General features: G+C 40.7%; 1 protein-coding gene across 1 annotated transcript in view; it reads right to left on the bottom strand.

Annotated features, from left to right (window-relative positions):
- Positions 1–25,291, bottom strand: part of LOC110003601 (adhesion G protein-coupled receptor L3) — a 219,866-nt gene that overhangs the window by 75,728 nt on the left and 118,847 nt on the right. Inside the window, exons 6-7 of the mRNA XM_065950385.1 lie at positions 14,424–14,438; positions 10,033–10,833 (exon numbers count right to left, since the gene is read on the bottom strand). Of these exons, the coding sequence (XP_065806457.1) occupies positions 10,033–10,833; positions 14,424–14,438 (816 nt within the window). The remainder of the gene's footprint in view (positions 1–10,032; positions 10,834–14,423; positions 14,439–25,291) is intronic.

Below are 25,291 nucleotides of genomic sequence, written 5' to 3'. Positions count from 1 at the left end.
TACATCAGTTCGTACAGACTCATCATTTCTTTTAGAATTGGCCTTGTTCCTCCATACATCCACTGATGCATTTGCTTCATTTTTCTACACTGCAGGTTGCCGCTTGGTTTCGACATGATTCAATGCAATGACATTTATATGGGAATACTTCAATATAATTGGACTCAAACCCCAAAGTAGCCTATCTCTGGTATATTCGAGGATCAATACATTTTCAAAAGCAGTAAAAAGTTGAACAAAACCGAATGAAGCTATTCAATGTTCAGGATTTTTAAGACAAGGGGCTTAAATTGTTCCTACTTTTAAGCTGGCGACCTTTTCATTCATAAACGACAGGAGCAAACTTCTTTGGGTGCTCCAGTTTCCTCTCATCATTTACACTTCACTTCCATTATACCAACTTCCCCCACCCAAACCAAACATATGAAGTCTGTTTCCACCACACACAGGGCTTTGTGCTGCATTTCAAAGCATTAATTTCTAACTAATTAGCCTCTCTCTCTCTCTATCCCAGGGCTCGTGGCACCCACAATTAGATAAGCCCACTCTACTTCGCTGCAGGAGAGAGAAAAAAAAAAAAACCCTGCTCTGCTATTATGAAATGAATCCGGTTTATATGACTTGCCATTTCCTTCACCGAGAGCGAGCGAGAAACTTCTGCAAACTCGAGATCAAAAGAGGTGGAAAGGGGCTTTCGGGGGTAAAAATGAAATGAGCGTCAGACAGAGAAGTCGCTCGTCCAACCTAATGTTGAACCCAATTACTACCTAATTTTAGTATTTGAACCTTTGTGCGTGGTTACATTTTCAGCAGGCACTTGAACTGACTCTAGATGAATACATTGGACAGTCTTTGTGTGTCACTTATTAACTTTCTACCAGCCTGTTTATAGCTTGTGAAATGGGATTTCTGGGTGCTGGGACATGTATTTTTAGAGCGTATTCTAAGTCCAAATCCATGCTCATGGCCGTGAGTGGATCAGAAATAAATTACAACCTTATACTTGTTTCATTTGGCTCTTTGATCTTAGGGTGCTGCCTCCACTTTGTAACTCAGTCAGCTTCTCTTAAGGTCATGTTGGATTTCAGGCTTCACTTCTTTTTAGGTACATGTAGCTAAGGGAAAATGAAAAGTCTTTGTTCTGGACTACCCCAAAATGTTGTTAGCAATTCATCAACAAGCGAGTGTAGCTGGTTTTGTTTGTCTCTGTATGTTGGCCCTGTGATTGACTGGTGTACAGTACAGGGTGTGTCTTGCCTGTTGCCCAATGACAGCTGGGATTGGCTCTAGCTGAGTAAGCGGTATAGATAAGGGATGGATGGATCAGATAATGCATCCTAGTGTGAGCCACAGCCTTACAATAAAGAAGATGGAAAAACCAGAGAAACAAATTTGCTCATTTCTCAGTCATCAGCTAATGACATGTCTGGTTAAAAGATGGACTGAAATATTGACCAATGTTGCTAAAAGTCATCATGATAGGCATTAAAAAAAACAGTATGGAAATGCTAGGTGGAATAAATACATCCTGCAGTGGTGAAATTCTGGTACATTTTGGTCAATTTCACCACTGCAGTCCTTTTTTTATTTATTTTTTTACAAGTTGTCTTTTCTAAATGTAAACATTTGATATTAACATCAAATCACATGTACTCACGTCACCCAAACAAGACGAAACAGGAGCAGAGAAAAATGGAGAAACAAACTCGATTTCCAAACCATCATCGGTCGTACTGAACAATTCTAGGCTATGATGGCGAATGCGTACAGCAACGAGTAACATCATCCTCATGTTCATTATGGCATGATTCACTCTGCCCAAGAGCTTGTCAATTCCTGCACATTTGTGTCATACAATCCCATTAAGATGCCACACGTGTCCTCATTTGTTGAGGAGACTGACCCACAAATCCATCAGAGATTGCGACTGGGATGTGGTGGTTTGGGAGAGCGGAGGGATAGAGGTAGTGGTGGTGGCTGTGGTGAGGAGGGGTTGCGGTAACTTGCGCAGCCAGACATCCAGTAATGCCTCGATATCATCTGACATGATGAGATCCGTAATGGATGAGAGCTGTGCATTGTTTGGCAATTAATTTCTCATTCCCGAAGCTCTCTTGCCGGGATTTGAGAGGGCATCTATGGAGGTCACACAGCGCTGGGAGAAGCATACATACTGGGCTAATCTATATGCACACATGGAAACAGGCCTGAAGAGACACTCCCAGTGTTCGGGTTAAATGACAGAGGAAGCAAAGCCTGCTTGCATATTCACTACAGTGCTTTTAGGTGAAGATGCATGCTAAATAACAGGAAAACTGCTTGTTGTAGGCATATAAACTGATCTGCATTGGAGAAGGAGGATTTTGCTAATTTGGTTTACTTATGTCTTTCAAATATTTTCAAATAGTCTCAAACCCCCAATTGAATGTATTATGCAAATCTGACGCATGTCTTCATTTTTTAGTATTAATACAGTATATAGCCAGTTTTTCTAAGTCAAAAAATGGACGTTGGATAGGGTTTTATTTGTTGGAGTGAAAACTCAAACTTCCCAGGCTATTGACCAGGCCAAATATCCTCGAACATACCAGGGGAAGCAGAACACGGGGAGAAAAGTGTGAGTCCATCTGCAAAAGGGGATTTCAGACTCCTTCAAGGTCTCACCGTTTGCTAGAAAACCTTGAGGAAGGCTTTTAAAAAGACTGTCAACCAAGAGCTGAATGGGGCCAAATGGGTCGGGAAAAAGCTGTGCAGAGGAACTCTGACACTCCCGATAAAGAGAGAAAAAGACGCTTCAGAGGCCCCACCAATAAGATTTACTCAGCTGATTGGCCAAAATAAAATCACTTTGAGGTTGTGTGTCACCGAGCCTGTTAGAGCTAATGTGGCAATTTCTGGGGGAGGCTCGAGAGAAATTGGTAGCTGTACAAACACAAAAACACACACATCAGGAGGAAAGTCAACCTCAAACGCTCATTTATAATTTTGACCAAAACCTTGTTCAGGTCATTTTAAAGTTGTGCTCACTTCTCTTTGTTAGACATGAATCACGCAGAATAAAACTGTGATTTTCTCTGAAAGCACATCATCGTTGAACATTATTTACTTCATCTTCAGTCCGTTTATGTATACAGCATGTAACAAAAAGACATATTGACGTATTGTATTGTGTCGTAAACTATCAAAAACATATCATATACATGTCTGGAGTTGAAATACCAACAAAAATAAATGTGGTTCCACATTTGTGAATCCGATATTGTTTTGTCGTTTGAAGTTAGAATCGTTTTAGTCTAATGGCTTCCCAAATGTAGCACGAGGTTTCTTCCTTTACGAGTCTCTTTTTCACAAATATATGTGAAAATTAAAGAATATGTGAACTTCTGATACCTCCGCAAGTAAGTGGAACCAAATATTTGGGAAGTACACTCTACTAGCTTAAAAGAAACAGAACTAGTGTATATTGAGAGGTCAGGACAAGAACTAACCTGTACCTAATAATCATCTTTCAACATAAATTTCCCATTCAATAGTGGTCTGATCTTTTTTATAAGTATGCTTTCCCTATTTCTGCACACGTCAGGAGAGATGGATAGGGTGTTGGCCTTAACTGAAGGATTGCCTGCCACCTCTCTCACTACGCAGGTGATCTGTGTATGATTTCTGGATCAAGGCAGAGCCGCCGAGGCTCATGATGGATGGTCAGTCAGGAGGAGGGACGCCAGACAAAATCATGTGATATATATAGTGGGGTATCAGACAGAGGGAAAGGACATGCCATATTCTAAAAACCACTTGAAACATGAGCTTGCCTGCTCAAACTGACACAATTTTCAGTAAAAAAACCAGATCAGACTGGGGAAGGAAAAAAAAGGCAAACACCCACTGCACTAATATGGAAACAATGATTAAAATGATTCTCACATGAGGGAAGATGTGAGAATAAAATCAAAGAGAGTCTGCAGCAGCAACAAAGCGCTCTCTGTTTCCATGCTAAAGATCTAAAGCTGCATTACTAACAGAGACCCATTGTGTTGCAGCATTAAAGGGTTTGCAAGTAGACTGTGTATTTGTGCATGTGTCCATGTGTCAGAAAAAGAAATCCCTCCATACTAGTACACCCTAAATCTTGCTCTTTTCCAGGAAGAAAATTGCCCTCTGCCAGAGGTACACCAGTCATGTGATAAGAGTGTAGCCTGCAAATAAGCATGCAGCCTACATTTCTAAGCCTCGACTTCAAAAAGGGCATCATGCAGCATGCAAATACTTTTTTTTTTTTTTTCCTGGGATAGAAGCTTCAAGTAAAAACTACCACACACAATTTTCCATGAGGCTTTGCAATCGAGACAGAAAAAATGTTTTCGTATGACACATACCGACAGAAGGGTGTCACTTGAATTTATTAAATTGCCTGTCAAAGTATATCAATTAAAAGACACGACAGATACTGGACGGCTACAGCTTGTGCCTTTAAGAGCAAAACTGAGCCACTCAGATAATCTCCATCAGACTCTGCCAGCCTGCATTTACCGCTTAGACACTCTTAATCAATTTAGCATGTGTCAGGCTCCTCCAAATAGAGCCAAGACGGGCATGGGCGTCCAAAACATCGGCTGTTTCGGCAGCAAGGTCGGGGCAGCACGTCTGCGAGCTCCCTCCAGGCTGGCAGAGCTGGCACTGTGCCCTGTCCAGATGGCAACATGTGGCAAGATTACGGGGCTGCCAGACTGCGCGTGTATCTATGACACCAACTGTGCCTCGTCCTATGAACCAATCATGATCCAACAAAAGAATCACTGCTACAGTGGAGCATTCAGGCGTCAGGGATTTTCTCAGAGACTAAGTAAAGGTCCCGTAGAAATGTCTGTATTAACAGACTTAAAGATTCTGACGGCTGTATTTTGTCAAAAATATGATTGTTAGATTTTAGCTAAAACAAAAAAAAAACTGCATTTACTGCATGTAAAAAAAAAACCCACATACAGCTGTAGAAGCGGCATGGATTTGCATCTGACGACAGCATATTAGTGCCGCAACAGCAGGTGTGGGAAACTGAGGCAAATTGTCTCATGTGGCTGCACTCGCCTTTGCAGTGTTGTGGACTTGATGCAGCTACTGCCTCATGCTCACTGTAGCAGAGAGCTCTGAGGTCATTCTGGTAGATAACGGGCTGGGATTAATTTCTTCATTCAAGTATAAGGAAATAATATGCAGCGGGTCTAATTCACTGCAAGCGCAGGAAGCGAATTCAGTATAGGCTGGAAACATAGACTTGTGTAACACTCTCAAAATCTACAAAGCAAGAGCACAGACTGTTGCATAAAAAACAATGATTAAATGATGAACCTGAATGGGAAGTTAAGGACAAAACATATATTACAGTTCTTCCTAAGGGACTATAGATAGATAGATAGATAGATACTTTATTGATCCCGAGGGAAATTCAAATGACTATGACTGTCTGTACCAAAATCTACCACAATCCATCCAAGAGCCTTGAGGACATTTTACTGAAAACCAAAGATAAAACTCGTATGGCATCTTGGAATCCATTGGCTATCACCTGATGATGATATAAGCCTCTGGGAGGCCAAAGGCAACTTTGGGTCTTGGGTGTGGCCAGTGGTTTGAAATTAAAGACCTCAAACCAAGATTTCCTTAAACCACTCCCTGACTAACAATTTGAGAAAAGAGAATGAAGTTGGAGTTGAGAGACAAAGTCTAAGAGCACATTGTTAGCTGTGGTTGCATGATAATATCTATAGAGATAAATGAAAGCTCAGTCACTGTTACATAGCTGTCTTTGTGTTTTTGGCCTGCTTCACTGTGAAGTGCATTTGCGCTTGTTCTCAGCGATGGCTTTTCTTCGCACTGAAACAAAAGTGGACAACTGGTCAACAACTTGTACCACAGAGGAAATCAGAACCCTATTGAAACCCACAATAGGGCGAAGCGCTTTTGATTTTAAATCATTATGCAGAATCAATAATTAGAGTTTAAACACAATAAGTCATATTTTGGGTTGGTTATTTTTGACTTAACTTGCATGAACTTGGTCATGGACAGTTGGCAGTCAAAGTTCCACAACTGTCCGAACACCAAAATGATAAATTGCAGAATTTTCATTTTCTGATTTTCGGAAAAAGGACACAAGTCAAGTTTGCCAGATGTTCCTCTTTGCTACTGTGTATTCAAATATTGCATGAACAGAATGGAGTCCTTGGTGTCTTTAATTAAGTTTTATTTGATTCAATGTTTTCAAAAGAAGATCACCGAGCAATTCCTTCCAAAGTTGTCCTTGTACAGTCAGGCATTCAATGTGATCATGTTCAGGGATAGATGATAAAAGAGCTTTTATCTGCCTGCTTATGGCAGTCTTTGCAGCACCGATTTTTTTTTTTTTTTTTTTAATATCACCAATTCACTGAATTTAATTATCAATGGAGTTGGAGGCACAGATCATCAGTCCTTGAAAAGAGCCTGTTTGGGCAAAGATATTGCTGTCTCTGTTCAAAAGAGTTTAGGAACTTTGGATATTATCACAGGTGATAATTATTGCAGGTGAGTGTTCCAAAAGGGAGAGAAAAATACATTGATTTTCATGAATATCAATTCAAGATTTTTTGGGGTGAGCTTAAGAAAGTTTGTTCTTGTTTTTTTCCTGAAAGACGATAGGAATACAACAAGATGATCTGCAGAAGAGATTGAAAAGCACACAAATCATTTCAAATAAAGACACCATAAGATATTTTTAAGTCCTTGATGTAACATTTCAGATAATACAGAATTTTCCCAGCTTCTGCCTACTTCCCTGTAGCATGTGCTGTCCCATGGCCCATGTGGTTCAGCATAAGGCGTCAGAGCCTCAGCTGTGGTCCTGGCCCTATGTCTGCTGCTCTGTTGCACATACACTATGCTCCACTGGTATGGCAGGTCATGCATGCTCATTGTGATGGGAGCACAAGTTGAATGAGCTTGTGTTCACAGCGATCACAGAGTGGCATCTTTCAGGGAGTGTTAACAGGCCGGATGTTCATGACACTGGATCAAATTCCAAACGATCATGTTGGCAACCAAAGGAAAGTGCTAGGCTGGCTTTGGTCTCTGCAGAGAGCTGGTTTGCTTGTTTATACTGTATATGGTGCATATTAGAAGACTTTCTAATTTTGGTGGTTTTTAATTGCTTGGGGGGGACAACAGGCAATGAAACACATTCTATAGTAAAGACACAGGACCATGCTTGTTGTCACTACTAAACAAACATCTCAAAAAGTGAAGATATTGAGTTTCAGTTTACCCATTTTGGTGAAGCATACATACCTCAAATGCTTTAAAAATCACCCTCATCTTTGTGGCTCTTTCCCAGCAGCCATTGATGCTGATTCTTTCTAGTTTTCACATTTTTCAGTGTTTGAAGAGTTGTTTTAACTATATTTTTGCAAGTTTTACTTTGAAAACACATATTAATTTAGGTGTAAAAAATAAACAATCTACACCCATTATAATAAATGTTGGTATGAGTCATTTTGATTTGTATTGATTTTTATTTTTTTTTGCAGAGCTGTACAGTCGACAGAACATCCTGATCAGGTCCTGTACATTCCGGCTCATTTTCCTAAAAAGATATAACTCTGTCTGCTTCCATTAAGATTGTCTGGCTTTTATTTCAAAAGACACATAGAAATAATGGAATTTAATTTAGAAACCTCCTCAGAGCAGCTTTTTAAATACCCTAAAATCTCAAAAACAGGCACATCAGTGTGTAAAATATGCACAGCTAAGTAGTCACACAGAGCATGCCTGCATCGTCTGTTTGTGTACTTGGTCTGAGTTGCTCAAATTAAATGGTTTATTACTCCCCAGCCTATTCAATCACTCTTTCATTTCTTATCAGTGTGTTTATCTGACATTTATATTTGTTCTCTGACTCCATCCATCCACTTAATGAAACTTTTTATTGTCTATATTCATGCAGCAGCCTGTTTGGAGGGCAGCATATCCTGGACAACAGCAGCCAAACGCACAAGTCGACAAATCTCAACAGGGGCTTGAGATGTTGACTGATCAACAATTTCAATTTGCATGTGAATGTGTATGATCATTGTGTGCCACTTTTTTTTTTACAAAGTGATGGATAATCACTTAGCACAGAAACCAAGCAAAAAATAATTTGGCCATCTTCAACTGCGATCATTTATATTTTGGGTAGCTGTGTGTCATCAAAACTTGCCCAGTAAATGAATGAATATATTTGAAAGTTTATTGAAGCAGGACTTAGTGTACAAGAAAGAGATTTGGGGTCGAGCGGCAGCCAGCTGAGGAAAATAAATTAAACTGGCAAGCGGCAGGTAGAGAAAGCCTCAGAGGAGAACGCTGAGGCAAGGACTTCACAGTCAAATAACTCGTGACATTTTTGACTCGAGCTGTTGATGAGATAGCGCGAAGAATTACCTTGGTGTGTCAAAACCGGTTCATTTTTTTCTGTTTCTTGGTTTCCAAAGAGCCAATTTATAAAAAGAACAATGGCGTGGAGAAATTAGACTTTTCAAAAGACTTCCAAGAAGTTTAACATGAGAAATTGCTTGTTCCTTTTCAAAGGCAACACTAAGAGTGGGTAAAAGATCTGGCTTGCGGCTGAACACAGTGTGACAATACTTAGTGTTGAACTCAATGTGTCATAAACGTCCTTACAGTTAAACCAGGAGTTTCTGTATGCCTCCAGTTTCTTGAATTGTTTAATGAGAATTGATAAAGGTAATAACGGCTGCTGCTCCTTTAATGGCATCTTTGTTTATTTACCCATATTATTTTATCCTTCTTTTTATCTTAATGATTGATTAAATCATCCCTTTTATTTTTGAGGCTAATTAAAAACAGCAAAATGGCACATTGAGCAACATTCCACATAAGCAATTATCACCAGCCCACACAGTCTTGGGGTGCTACATTTGGAAAACATATATCTTTTATTTTATTGCTTTTTACTTGACCAAAATAGGACAAATATGAAGAGCTACAGTGATAAGAGATTGCCATGCCAAGCTGTTCTTTAGATCCCACAACATTAAAGTGTGAGGTGGAACAAACATGGTGAGTTTTGCTATTTTCAGAGCCCTTTAAGTCACAATACAAGGCGATAAATGTACTTCATTCTGTGAGTTTCAGATCAAATGGGTCACTTAAAGAGACAAAAGAATCTAATTTGTTGTGAACATATATGTCTCGGTTGGATTTGATAGAGATATTGCTTAAAGTTCATGCAGACAACATGCATAAATGTAGTATTTGCCTTTTGATAGTGCCACTACAGTACCATTAAGTATAGAGAGAATTTGCAGTGCCAAGGCTCTGGAGAACGTGTTTGCATTGTTGACTGGTGTTTTTTGCCCATTCCTTTTGTAAGTATTTATCATGGCTAGGTGTGAGGATTTTTGGTGTCAAGAAAAGGTTACTGGTTCAATGAAATCCTTTAAAATGATCCTCTTAGATCCAAGGGAATGCATTCAAAATGTTGTGTAATCTGGCTGGTGTATCTATTTTCTACTTTTCTGAACCAATGTTTTGCATGATTGGATGGGCCAATGTCATGATCCTGTTGCAGAAATGATAGTGATTAGAAAGTGAGCTTTGTTCCAAAACTCATGGATGAAAAATAGTCACGTCTGATTTGTCATTTTCATATTTCCAAATACCAGTAAAAATACTGCTGTGTCCAGATTGTCAAACACCTCAAAACTGAGTCTGTTGAATTGTTTCATTAACCCATTAGGTTAGGGTTGGATAGAGGATTATGTTCTCACTGAATGTAAGACAGACACAAAGCAGTAAATGGTGTTGACGCTTACCCCAGACTGAGTAACACAGGAACACTTACAAGTCAACAACTTACAAGTTTCCATTAACATTTGAGCACATCTCACCTACTCTAAAAGTAAGATTTGAACTGATCACAAGGACTGAAAATGACAAAAGAACATGTGCCGTGGACAAATACCATGAGAGTAAATGTATAAAGAAAAAAGTTGGTCTTACCTAGCCTGTTGTCTAATGCTCCAAAGTCCAGCGAGTACTTCACGACGTGGTAATTGTTCCAAACGTACAACAGGTTGTCCCTGGGATTATAATCCACAGCAGCAATGTACTGATAGGAGTTTGGAAAAGGGATGTCGAGAAAACCATCTTTACTCAGCTCTGTGTTGTAGATGTAGTCAATCTTGTTCCCTGTCGCCTCATTATCATCATCTTCATACACTGACTTTACTACATATAGGATTCCACAGATCATGAAGGCATTGGAGGCCGAGCGCTTGTCGTAAGCGGTGTCCCAGGTCCCCTCGACTCGTAATGTGTAGGGATTGAGTTGGCTGATCACAATCCGCCCGTTGTTCTGCTCGGTAGCATAAATCACCCAAAGGCCATTTTCGTCAACGGCCAAATCAATGTCTGATTTCCCTCCCCAGCGGTATGGAGAAGTGTCATGGTAGTTGGCGTTGGCAATGATCGCTTCGCCACTCTTGATACGAGTCCGCAGGTCAAACTTGACAATGTTGCGCGTGCGCTCCTTATTGAAGAAGAGCGCGCCATCGTAGACCACAAAACCGGTTCCGTCGACACGATGTGGGAGTTTGTAGGTCGTCGTCGGTCTTCCAGCGATGAAGTCTTCTTTGGAGGAGTATTCGGTCAACGTGTCGGTACGATAGGGTGTCCAGGGCATGTAGTAAATCTTATCAGACGCTTGGAGAGGGTCTTTGCACCAGGCTCCTGACTGGTGGTCGGATTCAAAGAGGTGCTCGCTCTGGTACACCCTGCGCAGAAGCCCTGGGCACAGGAATACTGAGGAGCCAAAATAGGGGAAAGACAAGTACAGAGTTACATTGGCAGGTATTAGACATCACTAACTAACCCAGAAAGCAAATGCAAAGACACTGTAATGGAAATCTGCATCTGCAACTTCTAGATATAATGCAGGGAAGATAACTGATTGTCAGACAAATGTTCTTATTGGACGATGCCAATGAGTTCTGGATTGTACAATGCATGTAATAACACACTACACTTCTATTTTTTGTAGTTCACATTCTGTTTTGTATGCCTCTGAGTCTTGGGGCAATTTCTTATCGTGTCACTGATGAATATGGTTGGATAAATTAAGTGAGGGTTATCTACTCACTGAATGTAGACCAGACTCCATGCAGTAGATCCTGGTAACACTTAACCACATACTGACTGACTCACACTCATTTATCAGTTACCTTTTTGTTTCCTTACCCTTCACAGAGCTCCTTTTCTGTACACATCCACTAAATCAAATATAATTACACTAAAAAGATTTCATTGTTTTCATTTATTGAAAACACCCTGCAGGCAGTTCTTAATAAATAGACTTAAACACACAATCACAAAGTTAAAAGAGTTTGACAAATAGCTACGCTGTAATTATTGGCTGAGGCAGCCCTGTAGGAAAAGGAAAACAAAAAGAGAGAAAAAAACCCACAATAATTACATCATCTATATAATGATTTGCCTGTCCGTTATTTCATCCACATGACAGTTTTAGTCTGCGGCATGATTTACAACACCCCACATTGTAAACTAATTATATGTGAGCTGGATTGTACTCAAATCTGATAAAGCTAGGCCCAGGCAATCCAGCTGGAGCAGGTCAATACTTTGAACCGTTTGTGAAAGCTTATTTCAGTTCACTGTGGATTATCATGGACTCAGGCAATTATCATTTTCTGTCTTTCTAAGGAGATGGTGCTTCTATTCAGAATAGTTTTATTCAAAATATTTATATAGATATCTCATTATGAAGTAGTCCAAAACAATCTATTCAAATCATTTTAAAAATGCTAAATCTGAACAGGGCAAAGCTTAAGACAATATAAAGGAAATACCAAGATTTCATACACAATAAATCATGTATAAAAACACAGTGTGTGTGTGTGTGTGTGTGTGTGTGTGTGTTTGAAGGCCCTTTTCACAATAATGGGCCAACAGCCTGACACAGTGCTGACAGGCTTTAGCTGCAGATCCGTCGAGAGGAAAAAGCAGCACGCTCGGAGGAGAAGGGGAGAAAGAGACAGCGAAAACAGAGCCTTCTTCCCCTTGTAATCTCTCAAGATTAAACATGTTGTCTACCTGCGGGTGAAAAATGTGGAGAGATGCGTCCCGTTGACATAGCGCCTTGGCACACGTCTCAGCGGTTGCTGTGCTAAATGCTAAGAGGGCTGTTCCCATGGTTGGAAAAAGATGAGTTGTGCTAGTGAACAAGGTCAGAGTGGGCAAGCTTTGAAATGACAGCACGCTGGGCTCTGAGGAGGTTGTAAAATATGCTTTTTAAGGCTGTAAGCAAATAGATGGAGGAGTGGGTAGAGGATATTAGAGAAGTGATACAAAAGCAATCATGGCTTTCATGGGGAATTGCACAAAAACTGTTAACGTGGCGGCAAAGCCATCTCTATAAAGTCATCTCTATAAAAATGTTTCAGATTCCCCCTTCACCTTCATTGCTCATTCTCTTTGCCACAGATTCCAGAGATGTGTCATTAATTAATGACTCCTATGAAACTTCAAATTTATTGCACAGCTATTAAAGCGAGACTCTTGACTCTTGTTTAATGATTCCATTTCAATCTTTGACTTTAAATTCAACTTAACAGTTAACGTCTGACAAAGGGAAATATTTCATGTAAGAAGGTAACACTGCAAACACAATTCTCTTGGGCCGCAAGTGGAGATTTGGCATATGTTCTCTAACATCATGCAGTGCTGATAAGGTAAGAATATGACCGCTTTGATCCGTCTCCGGTATTGACTGGTATGTCCCTGAAGGTTATAGCCATCATCATGTTAGAGCTATAATCAAAAATGCTGACAGCTTATTGGACAAGCTATTGATCACCCTCGACTTTAATTTTATTCAGCTATAAAGCAAAGATGGGGAAACCAGCACTTATTACAGGGGATAAAAAAAACATCCCAGGGTTACAGGATTACACTGGAGAGCAGTCTCTAATGACCTAGCTGTGATGATTATCGTATATGTGGTAATGTCAGAAGAGCTGTCAATCTGTGGTACTGATGATGAACACTGATTGAAGGTAGGAGTCCAGCCCGATGTTCAGTGTTTATGACAGCCTGTTCTTACTCCACTTCATACAAAGATTCAGCAGCTTAGTCAGTGGCCTAATCCTTCAAAAGTAGATCCTTGAGGTAGATCTCTAGCTTCACTTCTGGACACTGTATGTCAACATTGTTTTTTTTTTTTAATGTGACCATAAAGTGTTGTGAAGTAGCATGAAGAGTTGGGGCGTATTTTTAGAATTGGAATCAGGGTATAGCTGGATCAATAAATCAAGGGATGAAGACACATATTAGTTGTGTTTTAGTAATGTATGGACGGAAGGCTGGTTATGCTAGATATGAACTGTATCTATATTTTAATTAAGGTTTATTGGTAGCATTATGTACTTAGGGTTAGTACTTATTTTAACCCAAATTCAACCCAACCCCATATTAGTTGCACATAATTCAACTACAAGTGTTTCACAAAATGCTATACATCATTATAATTGTTGCATATTCAAAAGTCCTAAAATGTTGATTATTTGTCAGCCAACTGACTTGCAACACAAGGTATCAGAATGGTATCATAGGCTGCTAATACTGATTCATGGTGGGATGACTGCAAAATCTTTTCCAGTATCTCCCCCCGCTCTGTTCTTCTTTTTTTCCAACCTATACATGTACCAACCGACTAGGGGCCACAGATGGGAAAAAGCCTATGGCTACAATTTGGCATATTTACATGTTCATGTTGATTCATTGGGCTCTCTCCACATTTTAATTAAAAAAAAAACTTTGATGGATAAAGTGATCATTCAGCTATTGCAAAGAGCAGGGCATTAGGATATTAAATCAAGAATCGTAAGGGTCCAACACATGTTCCATTTTTGAAAATATAACAAGGTCTTTCCATTTTATGACGGCTAACTTGCCTGTTTTATCTTTATAGAATAACTGGATGCTGCAATGATCGATTGTTTCTTGACTGTGGAGCTCTACATGTGTCATACTGAAACAAGAGAGATACCTAGTCTTCATATTTCAAAGCTTTGGGTCACAGACCAACTGCTAAATTGGAATATTTTGGAGTAAGAAGGGCTGGTTTTTCCAAGCTGCTGCGTAACTAAATCAAAGAGAGATTTGGCTCATTTTGTATATTTCTAACACCGTCTCTCCAAGCAATTTAATTTTCCCCATGAATGACATGTTTAACCTCACCGATGAACCAGACAATGAGTGTGAATCTACAAAATGTCATGAGACCTGCTGTAGCAAACCCGTCACCAAACAAATGCAAGCATTTACTTAAATGATAATGCAGATGAAAATAAAATAAGTTATTGTCATTTAGTTACCTTTTTGTTCCACTTCTATTTTTAGGCATGAAGGGAAGAGAAAAGAAGAAATAAAGAAACAGATTATTGATGTGTTATAACTGGGAAAAGACTTATAGTTCATACCAGTAACATAATCATTCAAAAAGAACACGGGGTTAGTGGGTAGACACACAGAACATTCAATCACCAGCTTTAAAGAAGGAGAATGAAGTACACATGTGATCCTGTAGGATAAAAAGACAGATTAATCAGGTCTTAAGTTGTACAAAATGTGTGTTGTCATTTTTTGCAGATGACTGAGTGATGAGAATATGTAAAAAAAAAAACATTTTCACAGCAGTGAAATCACCTCAAGCCTTGAGTTGAAAAAAAAAAAAAAGCACCTCTGCATAGCAATGCAGTCCACTTCAACGGATAATTTGTCATGGATGACTTAGACAGACTGACACATTTAATGCCCTAGCTTTATGTGAGGACACTGTTGCTAAGCTACACATCCATCATATACTGTATAAAACAATACAGGCATTATTTAAGGTTTAAAACAATACATCTAACATCTTGGTATAAATTAGAAAAAAACCTTTGCATATCCACTTCACAGGACAGGTGCGTAGGAGAGCAATGTGTCCATCAAAAACTTAAAGACAAACTCCTGCACACTGAACTTTGCTTGCAAGTTAGACAGTGTGCTCCTGAGGAAGTATGTGTGTGTTAGCTGCAAAATGCGACGCTATGCAACCAGCTGGCTACTAGCTTTGTTCATGTGCTTTTTCACTGGGGAGCTAGCACTGTGAGTGGCTTTGGTAGCACGTTTATAGGCATGTGAAAAACATATTTGTGCAGCTGCTGGAATGAAATGTACTAAATCAGTAAGACTAAAGCAAAAAAAGCATTGCTTCAGTGACTAAACCAAAAGAATTTGATAAAGACACTGAAGTGCTATCTAGAGATGAGGGGAACTGAGCAGAAAAGGTGCATTTTCACAAACAGTTATCCATTTCTACACTTATTTTATCTTTTGTCAATGTTTAATCTATCAATGTACTGCAATACAAAAAGATCTTTTACAAATGAAAACCTGCAGGTGTATTGGAAGTGAAAGAGCTGCCTTGACTCCGCAGCGCAACAGCTACACTGAAACGCTGTGACCATTCTTCTGCGGCTATTACATCTTAACTCCCTCCACACTATATGTATTGCTTCCTCTTGTGGACAAGCTTTCAGTCAGTCATGCCATTTTGCCGGTCCTGTCCCTTCCCCTCCAGTAATCCCGGTTCTAATAAGAGAGGATTAACCTCTCTTACCAGGGCTTACAAGAGTCCTCTCCTCCAAATGGAGAGTGCAACAGACTGAGGTATGGAGGTCAGCAGGCAGGGGCGGGTGGGGTAAAGTTTGAAAGATGGGAAAGTTATTAGAGGAGAACAATATTAATGCAGAGCGGTGAGCCAATGACAAAACAGCGAGCGAGAGGGAGCTGTGTCAGCTGAGGGAAAGGGCAAAAAGAGAGAAAAATAATGGGGAGGGGAGCAGCTTTCAACAAGTCGTCTGTGTTTGTCAGATCATAAAATTGTACAGTGGTAGAGCGCAGGACCTCATCAACAAGCAAACACTCCAGCTGTCATTGAAACACGATAAGTCCATACAGAGTCTGGGCAACAATAGCTGCAGGCTACATCTGAATCATCATTACTGGCGACTCAAATTTGCCAATAACTCGGAACTGCACATGGACCCCATAGATCAAATCAAAGTAAATAGCCAAACATCCCCGATCGAAGCCTCTTCACCTCCCATGAGCAGCGGCCACACAACAGGGACCACAGGGCGGCCAGCGTTTCTGATTGAGCGATCGCTAACAGTGGCGAGGGGAGAGGAGGGTAATGATCTATAGAAAAAGGCATTAGCGATGGGGATGTGAGAAGTGGTATACAAAGCAATCGCCCAGGGGACATGGTGTGAGAAAGAAGGGAGGAAAGGATTCGGATGAAATCCCTGACAAGGAAATACACTATACTCCCCGGGCTACTGAACAGTGTGTGGCCTCGCCGCTTGACCTGAGAATGCCTCTGAACGCAACAAGGTCACCCGTCAGATCACTCAAACTTGTACATGTCACGTCCACTTGTGTTTTCCTACAAAGCCGGTATACTCCGAGATATACCTGTGATACAACCATTGGAGGGTTGACGTTTTGGCATTGCAGATACAAGCAAGGAGAGTGGAAAAGAAATTAAAAAAAAAAAAAAAAAAGTGAGACAGAGAATTGATTCATTTGAAAAGCCTCTTTACTCCACCCTACCACCCCCATTGTGACCTTAATACGATTTTGGTCACGGCCGTCATTGAGTCACTAAAAAGCACTTAGCTCTCTCATCCTCTCAACCAATCCCTCTCTCTTTCATCTCCTTGTCTTTCTCTGTGACGCCCGAGAAGACTGAACGTATCAAAAATATGAAGCTGTGCATATTACTTTTGAGCACATCATTCATATCCTCTGTCAAAACCCCACTTATACCAAGAACAAAAAAAAAAAAAAAAACATTTAATGGGTTATTCACAATTCCCTCAGTATGCCACCTTCTATTACACATTATCAGTTTTCATAATGAACGAGCACAAACAGCTTTTTATTTTAAAAAAAAAGCACAATTACTGGAGATCCTCGACTGGATTGTTCAATGATGTTAATGGTAATTCTGCCATTGTACGATCTACTGTGCTTCAGTGAAATCTACTTTTAATCACTGCAAAGAGCTAATTACTTGAATAAGAGGTAATTATCAATTGAGTGACAAACTTTTCAATAGCAGATATGGGACTGAGAAAATACATGACTGCTGTGATGGGGCTTGTTGGTAACTACCACATTTGAAGTTCAAGGCGGTGTCTCTCAACATTTCAGCAACTTGTGGGGTTATGTGTGGCTTTTCCTTTACTTGAAACTTAAATATATTGCTCTCAATTGTTTTGGATGGCTGAAGTGATTCAGGAAAATTGCTCAGAATTCTGCTTTTGCAACAGGCACTGCACTTGGATATGTCGTTGTTGAAGGCTCTGGCACATTTTTCAGAAGAATGACTTGACCAGCTGCAAGCACCCGTCTTTGGATGCCAAAGCAAATCAGAAGGAGGAAAAGCTATCATTGGCAAGGAGAAATCCAAACCCCCAGGTATTTTCTGATATCTAGGATAAGATTTGCAATTCACTTCTTTACCAGCAGTCAGCTTTGGAAGAAGCCCAGTGGAAGCAGTCTTAATCTTCTGGCTACTGAGAAGCTTTCTTGGGGTTGCCTTGCTCTATTAAAATGCATCAAGAGGAATGCAGGCCCGTGGATTATCAAACAACAACATTTATTTTTCAAATAAAAGAAGAATTCCTATTTAAAATGCACCTTAAACTTGTGTAAACTGTCAACTATTGGACAGATGCAATCACATCTAAGCGTGTTTGTTACTCTTAGGCGTAACTGGCCAGGAAGAGCGAGAATGGATGGATTGAACAGCAGCAATACAGCTGAGGACAAAGGTTGAAGAAGGACAACAGTATGGAGAAAGAAAAAAAAGGTTATACAAGAATATATACTGGGAGGAATGCTTTTTCAATCTCCATTCAAACCATCTCACACTCTGTGCTGTAGCTGCAGGGAGAATTTAACCAACAATTGAAGAAGTCTTGCACACCCAATGAAGGGATTTTAGCAACAAGTTTGTCAAGTAAATCAGACACTGATGGTTCTCTATTGTAGCTCTTTATACAAGTTTTATTATTCTACAACAAGACATTTTGGCTGGGATACTTTGATGCAATATATTTCAAAGGAGGCACTTTCCAAAAAAATCAATGTCTTTCATTCACCTCCCTCTGAAGACTTTTAAGGACAACAATATGCCTACAAACATCTCGGCATCTGTTCACATGTCATGACACTATAGTTTCTAAAATGTTCTATCTTTTAAAAAGGTCAGTTTGATTTCATGGCAATTATGGAAACAGCCAATCACGTAGAGGTTCTTCCAAGGCAGTAAATTAAGCAGATGCATTGCTTGGCCAGGTTGGTTCAGATTTCTGGAAACAGGGTTTTTTTTTTTCGGGGGGGAAAACAATAACTCAGTGAACCGTGTGCATTCGGCTTGCAACAGTTTGGCTGCTGTGTGGCTCACGCTGCCAAACACACACAGCTGGAAAAGGCAAAGTGGCTGATTGTGCAGCCTGCCTAATTGGTCAAGCTGCCATACCAAATTTGATTTCGTTTGACGACGACATGCACGATGTTTTTCATGGTTATAAAATCACGATTTGAATAAGAAAGTGCATGAAGTGTTGTGCTTTTGTGGCACATAATTCAGAATTGTATGTGAAGCAGTCAATGGCTAAGCACACTGCTGTTGAGTCATAGCACACTCTGTAAAATTCAATTATAATGCCCCTGCATAATGACATTATTATAATCCATATTGTGTTTGTTCATACAGTATAATATCATTTCTAATATAATTCACACCTGATAAGACACTCTGCATACTCATTGTACTCTCCTCCCTCGCTTGAAACACACGCCGAGCAGCTAACAATGAGGACCTTTAGCGACTGTTAGCGGCGACCCCGTCGTGTGAGCGGCAGCTGTATGGATTTTCATTTGAATAATTAACGCTTCCCAATTTCACACTAATGGTTGAGAGGTATCAGAATGGTATCATTAGCGGCTAATAGAGATTCATGGTGGGATGACTGCAATATTTTTTGAAATATCTCCCCCCTTCTTTCCTTCTCCTTTATCCCCCCCCCCCCCCCCTTATTCTCTCTCTTCCAACCGGGCGACATGCAAACCCCTTAACTCCATCCCATCAGCTTTTTAATTAATGACGCAAATTACGAGGCTTTGAATAGCATGTGCCTAAGGATGGGGGAGGACACGCAGGCTTCCATCTCTCTTTGCTTTTTTTCCCTTCTTCTTCCTATCGTTTCCCTCACTTGGTGCTCATGAGTCTCTCATACCATCATTACAGGTTTCATTTCTCAACCCCCCCCACCCCCCCCCCCCTTTTTTTTTTTTTTTTTTTATCTTTCAACCACTTGTCTGCTCTCTTTGTGCTCCTTCCTTGTGCTTATTCAATCTCAGTCTGTATCATTCTCTCCCTACCCTCCTGCTGGGAAGCTGCTATGCTATCTTATAACCTTGACAATGCAGGATGCTGTGTTCCGTGTGTGTGTGTGTGTGTGTGTGTGTGTGTGTGTGTGTGTGTGTGTGCTTGTTCTTCTGAGTGTGTGTTTGTTTGTCTCTCTTTGAGGGACAGGTGCAAGGACTTGGCGCCCGTCCAACCCGCTACCCACGTGGGAGAACAACCAACAGAGGGAGGAAAGACAAGTGCGGCTAGGAAAAACAAAATTAAATACTTCTTTTTTTTTTAGTGGCAACTGGAGCAGAAATAACCTAATTCCTAAAATATGTCTTGATTTCGAAAGACCTTGAGATTATGGAGAACAGAGGGATGGGGGGAGGAGAGAAAGGAAAAAAAGAGGGTGTTTCGTCCGGCAGTAGCTGAGCACCAGTGAATGTAGAAAGAATAAACGAGGAAACGGAGAAGGAATCTTTTACTGGTAGGATGATCATTAAAATGAGAGACCCCCCCTGAAGAGACCAATCTCTAATTAGTGCTATATCCTCAACTTCTAGCTCCCCAACAAGTCTTCAGACATGTGTCGGCGTCTGATGGGAACACGTGTGTGGTGGCGAAACTGGGATTAAAGCGCGTGTTGCATAAAAGGAAGTGTTTGGATCATTTATGTCTATTATCGAGTAAAACAGGAGTAGGCACAGAATAAGAACCTGATAGATTACAACAGTTTATTCAGCCATCAGTAGGGGGAAACAGTTTGCACATGTAAAGATTCACCCCTCTCACACCATCATTTATTCACAATGGTAATAATCACCGTCTCCCGGTGCAATTATCTCACCTCTCCACTGACATAATATCTTTTTTTTTTTTTTCCTTTCATAGGTTCATAGTAAATCCAGGCCCTACAAGGTATTTAATTACCACACTTTAATGATGCAAAGTTAATAGTAAGATCAGCTAGTTATTTATAACGGGCTGTTTTTATCAGGGAGGTTTAAATTTTGTATCATATTATCATATTAACAAGTAAGAGCCAATAAAAAGGTGTTTGTAAAAGTTTGATTTGAACAGTATAACCACAGCATGATCACATCCTTCGATCTTTTAAAGCGTACATTTTGGTATCATCATGATTTTTCAATTGCAAGTCAAATCTTGATTATCAGTTGCTGCATCTGCAGTTCCAAGAATTTAGTCGGGTTTATTACAAAAGAAAAATAGTATTTATTCAACTAAAAGGAGTTGTGAATCATCATCAACAAAAAAACCCGCTGCTAAGATTAGTTTGCAATCTCGAAAGCCAAAACATAAAAAAATAATAACACAAATGATGATGACTAACAGTGATTTTAGTTTGACTTCAATATGTATGGTGTAAATCCAGAGCGTTCTGCAAAGCTTGTTTTGAAAACAAAGTGTTATGACAAGATCGATCTCCGCACACTCAGGCCGTGACACCAGCGTAAATCTGGTGCGAGACCTGACAGAAAGTCACAGTCATCGGGCTTTCTGTGTGGGTTAGGGAGTGGTCAGCTGTCACTGAGCGATGTGATGCCATTACAGGCCTCCTTCACACACGGGAAGGCGAGGAGCAGGTCCGCTCAGGTCAGGGGAGAAGGAGAGGAAGAAAACGCTGTCTGAACAAGACGGCTAATGGTCACCGGCATTTTCAGCAGGGAGCGCAGAGGGCGTGGTCGTGTGATGTATTTGCTGTCACGGTGCTGACTCCCACACTAAGACTTGATGAACGTGGATTTGAGAGCTCAAAGGCGAGGAGAGCCACTGAAACTGCATACAATCTGCTTAGTAGATTTACTGATAGCATCAAGTGGAGTGATCTACTCTTTGAGAAGCTTAAAAGTTGCAACAAGATTATCCAGGGGCTAAGAGAAGTGCCTGGGTACTGATCATGAAAATGGTTTAATTAGAAATGTATAAATGGTGACCATGTTCCACTGACATCAGGACCGTAACCTAGGGTAGGAAGCTGAAATAAGTCTATATCAAAACTTGACAACAAATCTTGATGGTTAACCATTTTTTAAAAATGGGAGGTAACTTTAAAGAGACAGTGGATAGCAAACCCCCTGAAGGACATCTAGCCATATAACAAGTTTAACAACATATATGGTAACTCTTTCTTGACTGTTAATCAACAGCTGACTAGCACTGAATCCCTTGATGGTTTGAAATGATGTAACAGGAAGGGCACTGAATCCTAGCAAATGGAAATGGTAAGTTGTTGAATTCTAATGATGGGTGCAAATTGATTATGTATGACATTTGTCAAAATGCTTTAATTCTGGGATTCTATTCCTGCAGTCATGTTACTTAGTTATTGTGGTGATAGCTAGGAATTGGTTCAATACAGGGAGTGTTAGCTGTTGTCTAATGATAGCTAATGAGTTTACATTAAAAAAAAAAATTGCCCTGATGGTCCTTCATATTTTCCCAATAAAATGTATTTCAGCCTTAATGGTAGAACGTTAACGGTTTGTGAGATTCTCGTCACCTCAAGCACAGCGGCAAAACATTATGAGGGCATTCGAGTTGAGCGGCCAAAGCATGATGCCGGAGGAAACATGTCCCGCTGCTTTATTAACGACCCCAACAAAATCCTTTGATGTGGGCAAACGTTTAAACAGTTAAGAGACCCTGGCGTGACACATGACCAATGGCAGGGTCCATATCACAGCCATGAAGTCCCAATCGTGGTCACACAGGTGGTGTTTACCTTCAGCGTGACCACTGCATAATGGGGCCCTGTAATGACACTACATTCTGCCCATGCTGCACTGTTAGCAATAGCCCTGTGTACACCATCGATTTCATGGCCTCACCTGCCAACAGGTAGCAGGTGCCGGGTAAAACATGCCAAAACAATCAACTTCATTATTCATTGAGGGCCCCCCCTGAACTTGTTTGGGGTGTTATTATTAGCAAAATGAATTAAAAACCAATTAGGATTAGTTGGAAGTAAAAGAACTTGACAAATTACATGGTGAGTTTCTATGAGGTAGGAGCTCAGGATTATACTGTGCTACGCTCAAATCGCAGAATTGATTGCATGATTATATGTCCTGGCTTAGCTTCCAAAGTGTGAGCAATATCTGACAAGGCTGAGCTGGGTCCCACTGTGCAAGACAGGATTTCACATTGTCCTTATTAGCTGCAAACAGTGGGGGGAACCAGTGGCTTATGTATAGCATCAGACTGCCAGCAGGTTTTCTTCCTTTGTTCTGCGGCTCTCTCCTCGTCTCGGCCTTCTTTCAGTCTCTCACTTTCTCTTCACCTCATCTTGCATTACATACTGAGGTGTCAATTTTGAAAAATGCACTGAACAAAAGCCTTTTTCCGAAAAGGATGTGTAATTATTCCCTTCCAAAAAAAAAAACGTTCGGGGGGGGTTGAGGTTTGACCGCTCGCAAAATTAGCAAATTTGCCATGGAAACTACACAGAAAGATATCCATCCATCTAATTAGTGGAGGGAGAGGGTTTGGATACAAGAAAGCTTGCAGACCAACAACAGAAATGTCGAAACACATTGCGGTAACCCAGGTTTGCTTTCCTTTTTTTTTTTGACAACTTTGAGAAAGGGCCACCGAGGGGGTGTCGGCGCTTCATTACTGCCAAGGAAACAAACACTCGGTTGGCGTTGGACGGAGACACAGTTGTGTTGACCTCTTATGAGCTCAACCTTTGGGAGGAGCTAAAGAAGTTGCAATGAGAGAAAGGAGGAGGTTTCAATACGGCACGGAGAGAAGTAGACATAGGTTCTCTCTGCTGAACCCATGAAAATTCAAGGTAAGAGGGCGGGGCAGAGGCAGATGTCAGCCATCGGAGCTCTGTCATGTTTATGAGTCATCATAAAGGGTCAGCACATCGCTTCTGCCTGAGGGTCGCTTTACTAATCTGGAGAGTGCATTGGGCAGCATGCACATGCTGCAGCAGTACAAAGGCGAAAGGGAGCTGGGGAAGATGAAAAATGAGTGTATTCTGATGTTCACATGACTCCACTTTGACTAATATGGGTACGGACAAAAAGTGGTTTCTTTTCAGTGTCCATTGTTTTAGCTTGCTATCAGTGATATTTTCCCTCCCCTGTTGTTCAATTTTATGCTATTTCCCTGCAGCTAATATCAAATAATTATCCAGGCGGCAGTTCAAATGAAAACACGATGGATCGCCCCGTGCTGTGACACTGCCACACAGCTCACACACACACATAGTTGTAAATGTTGTAATGTCTTTTTCTCCTTATTACAACTGATGGAGCGGATCAAATTGCAAATTAATAAAATCAACATTGTGTCTGCGGCCATGTGTCCATCGATTTAGCACACTCCTCTGATGTTATTAACAGCGGATCCGATCGTCCAATCTCGCAGGCTTACGAAGATATCGAGAGGAGAGCTGTAATCTATCCTTAAAAGAAGGAAAAAAAAGAAAAAAGAAAAGAGGAGCTCCTAAAGCGGAATACAGATTAAAAGCTGTCAAGGAAGGTGGCGGTGAAAAGGAGGAGGGGCGGCTGGATTTGTGAAGTTGGGGAGCAAATAAAGGGATATAGGGGGTAAAAGGCAGTGAGAGCACTTAAGGGACAAAATGTTAGTGAAAGTGAGGGAGGACTTGGAAGAAAAGGACTATTAGGACTGAGGGCTTAGAGCTCGTCTGTGGAATACAGAGTCAGAACTCGACAACTGAAGGAGAGTCCAAGTCATGGGTGGCTGCTTCTCTTATTAGACACTCAAATCCTTCAGTCTGTCTCAGGAACTTGGAAAGAAGACTTGTGTTGAAAGCCCATCCAGAATTGAGCTGCTGTTTCTCCAATCATACACGTTCCCTTAATGTTTCTACCAATACATGTGTCTTTCAAAGCATTTCTTAGAGATTTCAACATCAAAATTCCATTTATTTAGCGCTTCAAGTCAGAAAAACACACATCAAACTGTTGCAGAAGTGGCTCATTCCTGCTAAAAGGATCTGATTGCTTTGTTTAGGAGAGAGTCCACTGGGCCGTCACAGATGAATTGCATTCACACCCTGCAATAAAAATGTGTCTCAAGTGACCGTTTTACACTTTGCCTCAAGCTCAATATACAAATAAACGCCTACATGACTTCTGCAATGTTTATGCTATGCCAGCAGAATTCTTTATCCTACGATGGCTCTGGGCACCATCTACACTTACTCCAGACAAGGTGCCCCCGATTTTTCCTCCCTGGTGCAAACCTAATAGGCAGCCCCCATGTCACAGTAACAAAGCTGCCAGAAGCAGTTTTCCTAACAATTCAGCAGACTGTTTTGACTTGGCTTTTGTTGAGGAAGTTGAGTATATAATTAAAAAGGAAGGGGAAGTGGGCAGACAGCTGAATGGGAAAGCTGTGGGTCCCTGGGTCTCAAAGAATTTCCAGTGGACAGGATAGTTATTAAATTCAGTCACAAAGATTGGGGAAGGTTGGCAAAAACCAACCCTCTGCACTGGACCGGAGCTTTTTTTGTGACTGCCCTCAATCTTTTGGTGTTGGAAGCCTTTTGGTTTTGGTCTGCAGCCGAAGCATTGTTGTCTGATTGTGTCCAATGGGGCTTTGGTTGAGTTAATGAAAACAGTCCAAATGTGGACGGGACACAGCCAGAAACAATCATCTCACCAAGATTTAGCATCTTATATAACTATAAGAGGAGCCAACAATCTGTAAGAGGAAGCCATCTCTCCATGTGAACTCCATTCTCTGGGTTGCTAATTGGACTGTCGAACAACTTTC

The sequence above is a fragment of the Labrus bergylta genome, chromosome 22 (assembly GCF_963930695.1).
Source record: "Labrus bergylta chromosome 22, fLabBer1.1, whole genome shotgun sequence".
NCBI classification, from domain to species: Eukaryota; Metazoa; Chordata; class Actinopteri; order Labriformes; family Labridae; genus Labrus; species Labrus bergylta.
The sequence above is the reverse complement of the archived record's forward strand: the minus strand, read 5'-3'. Positions and strand labels throughout refer to the sequence as shown.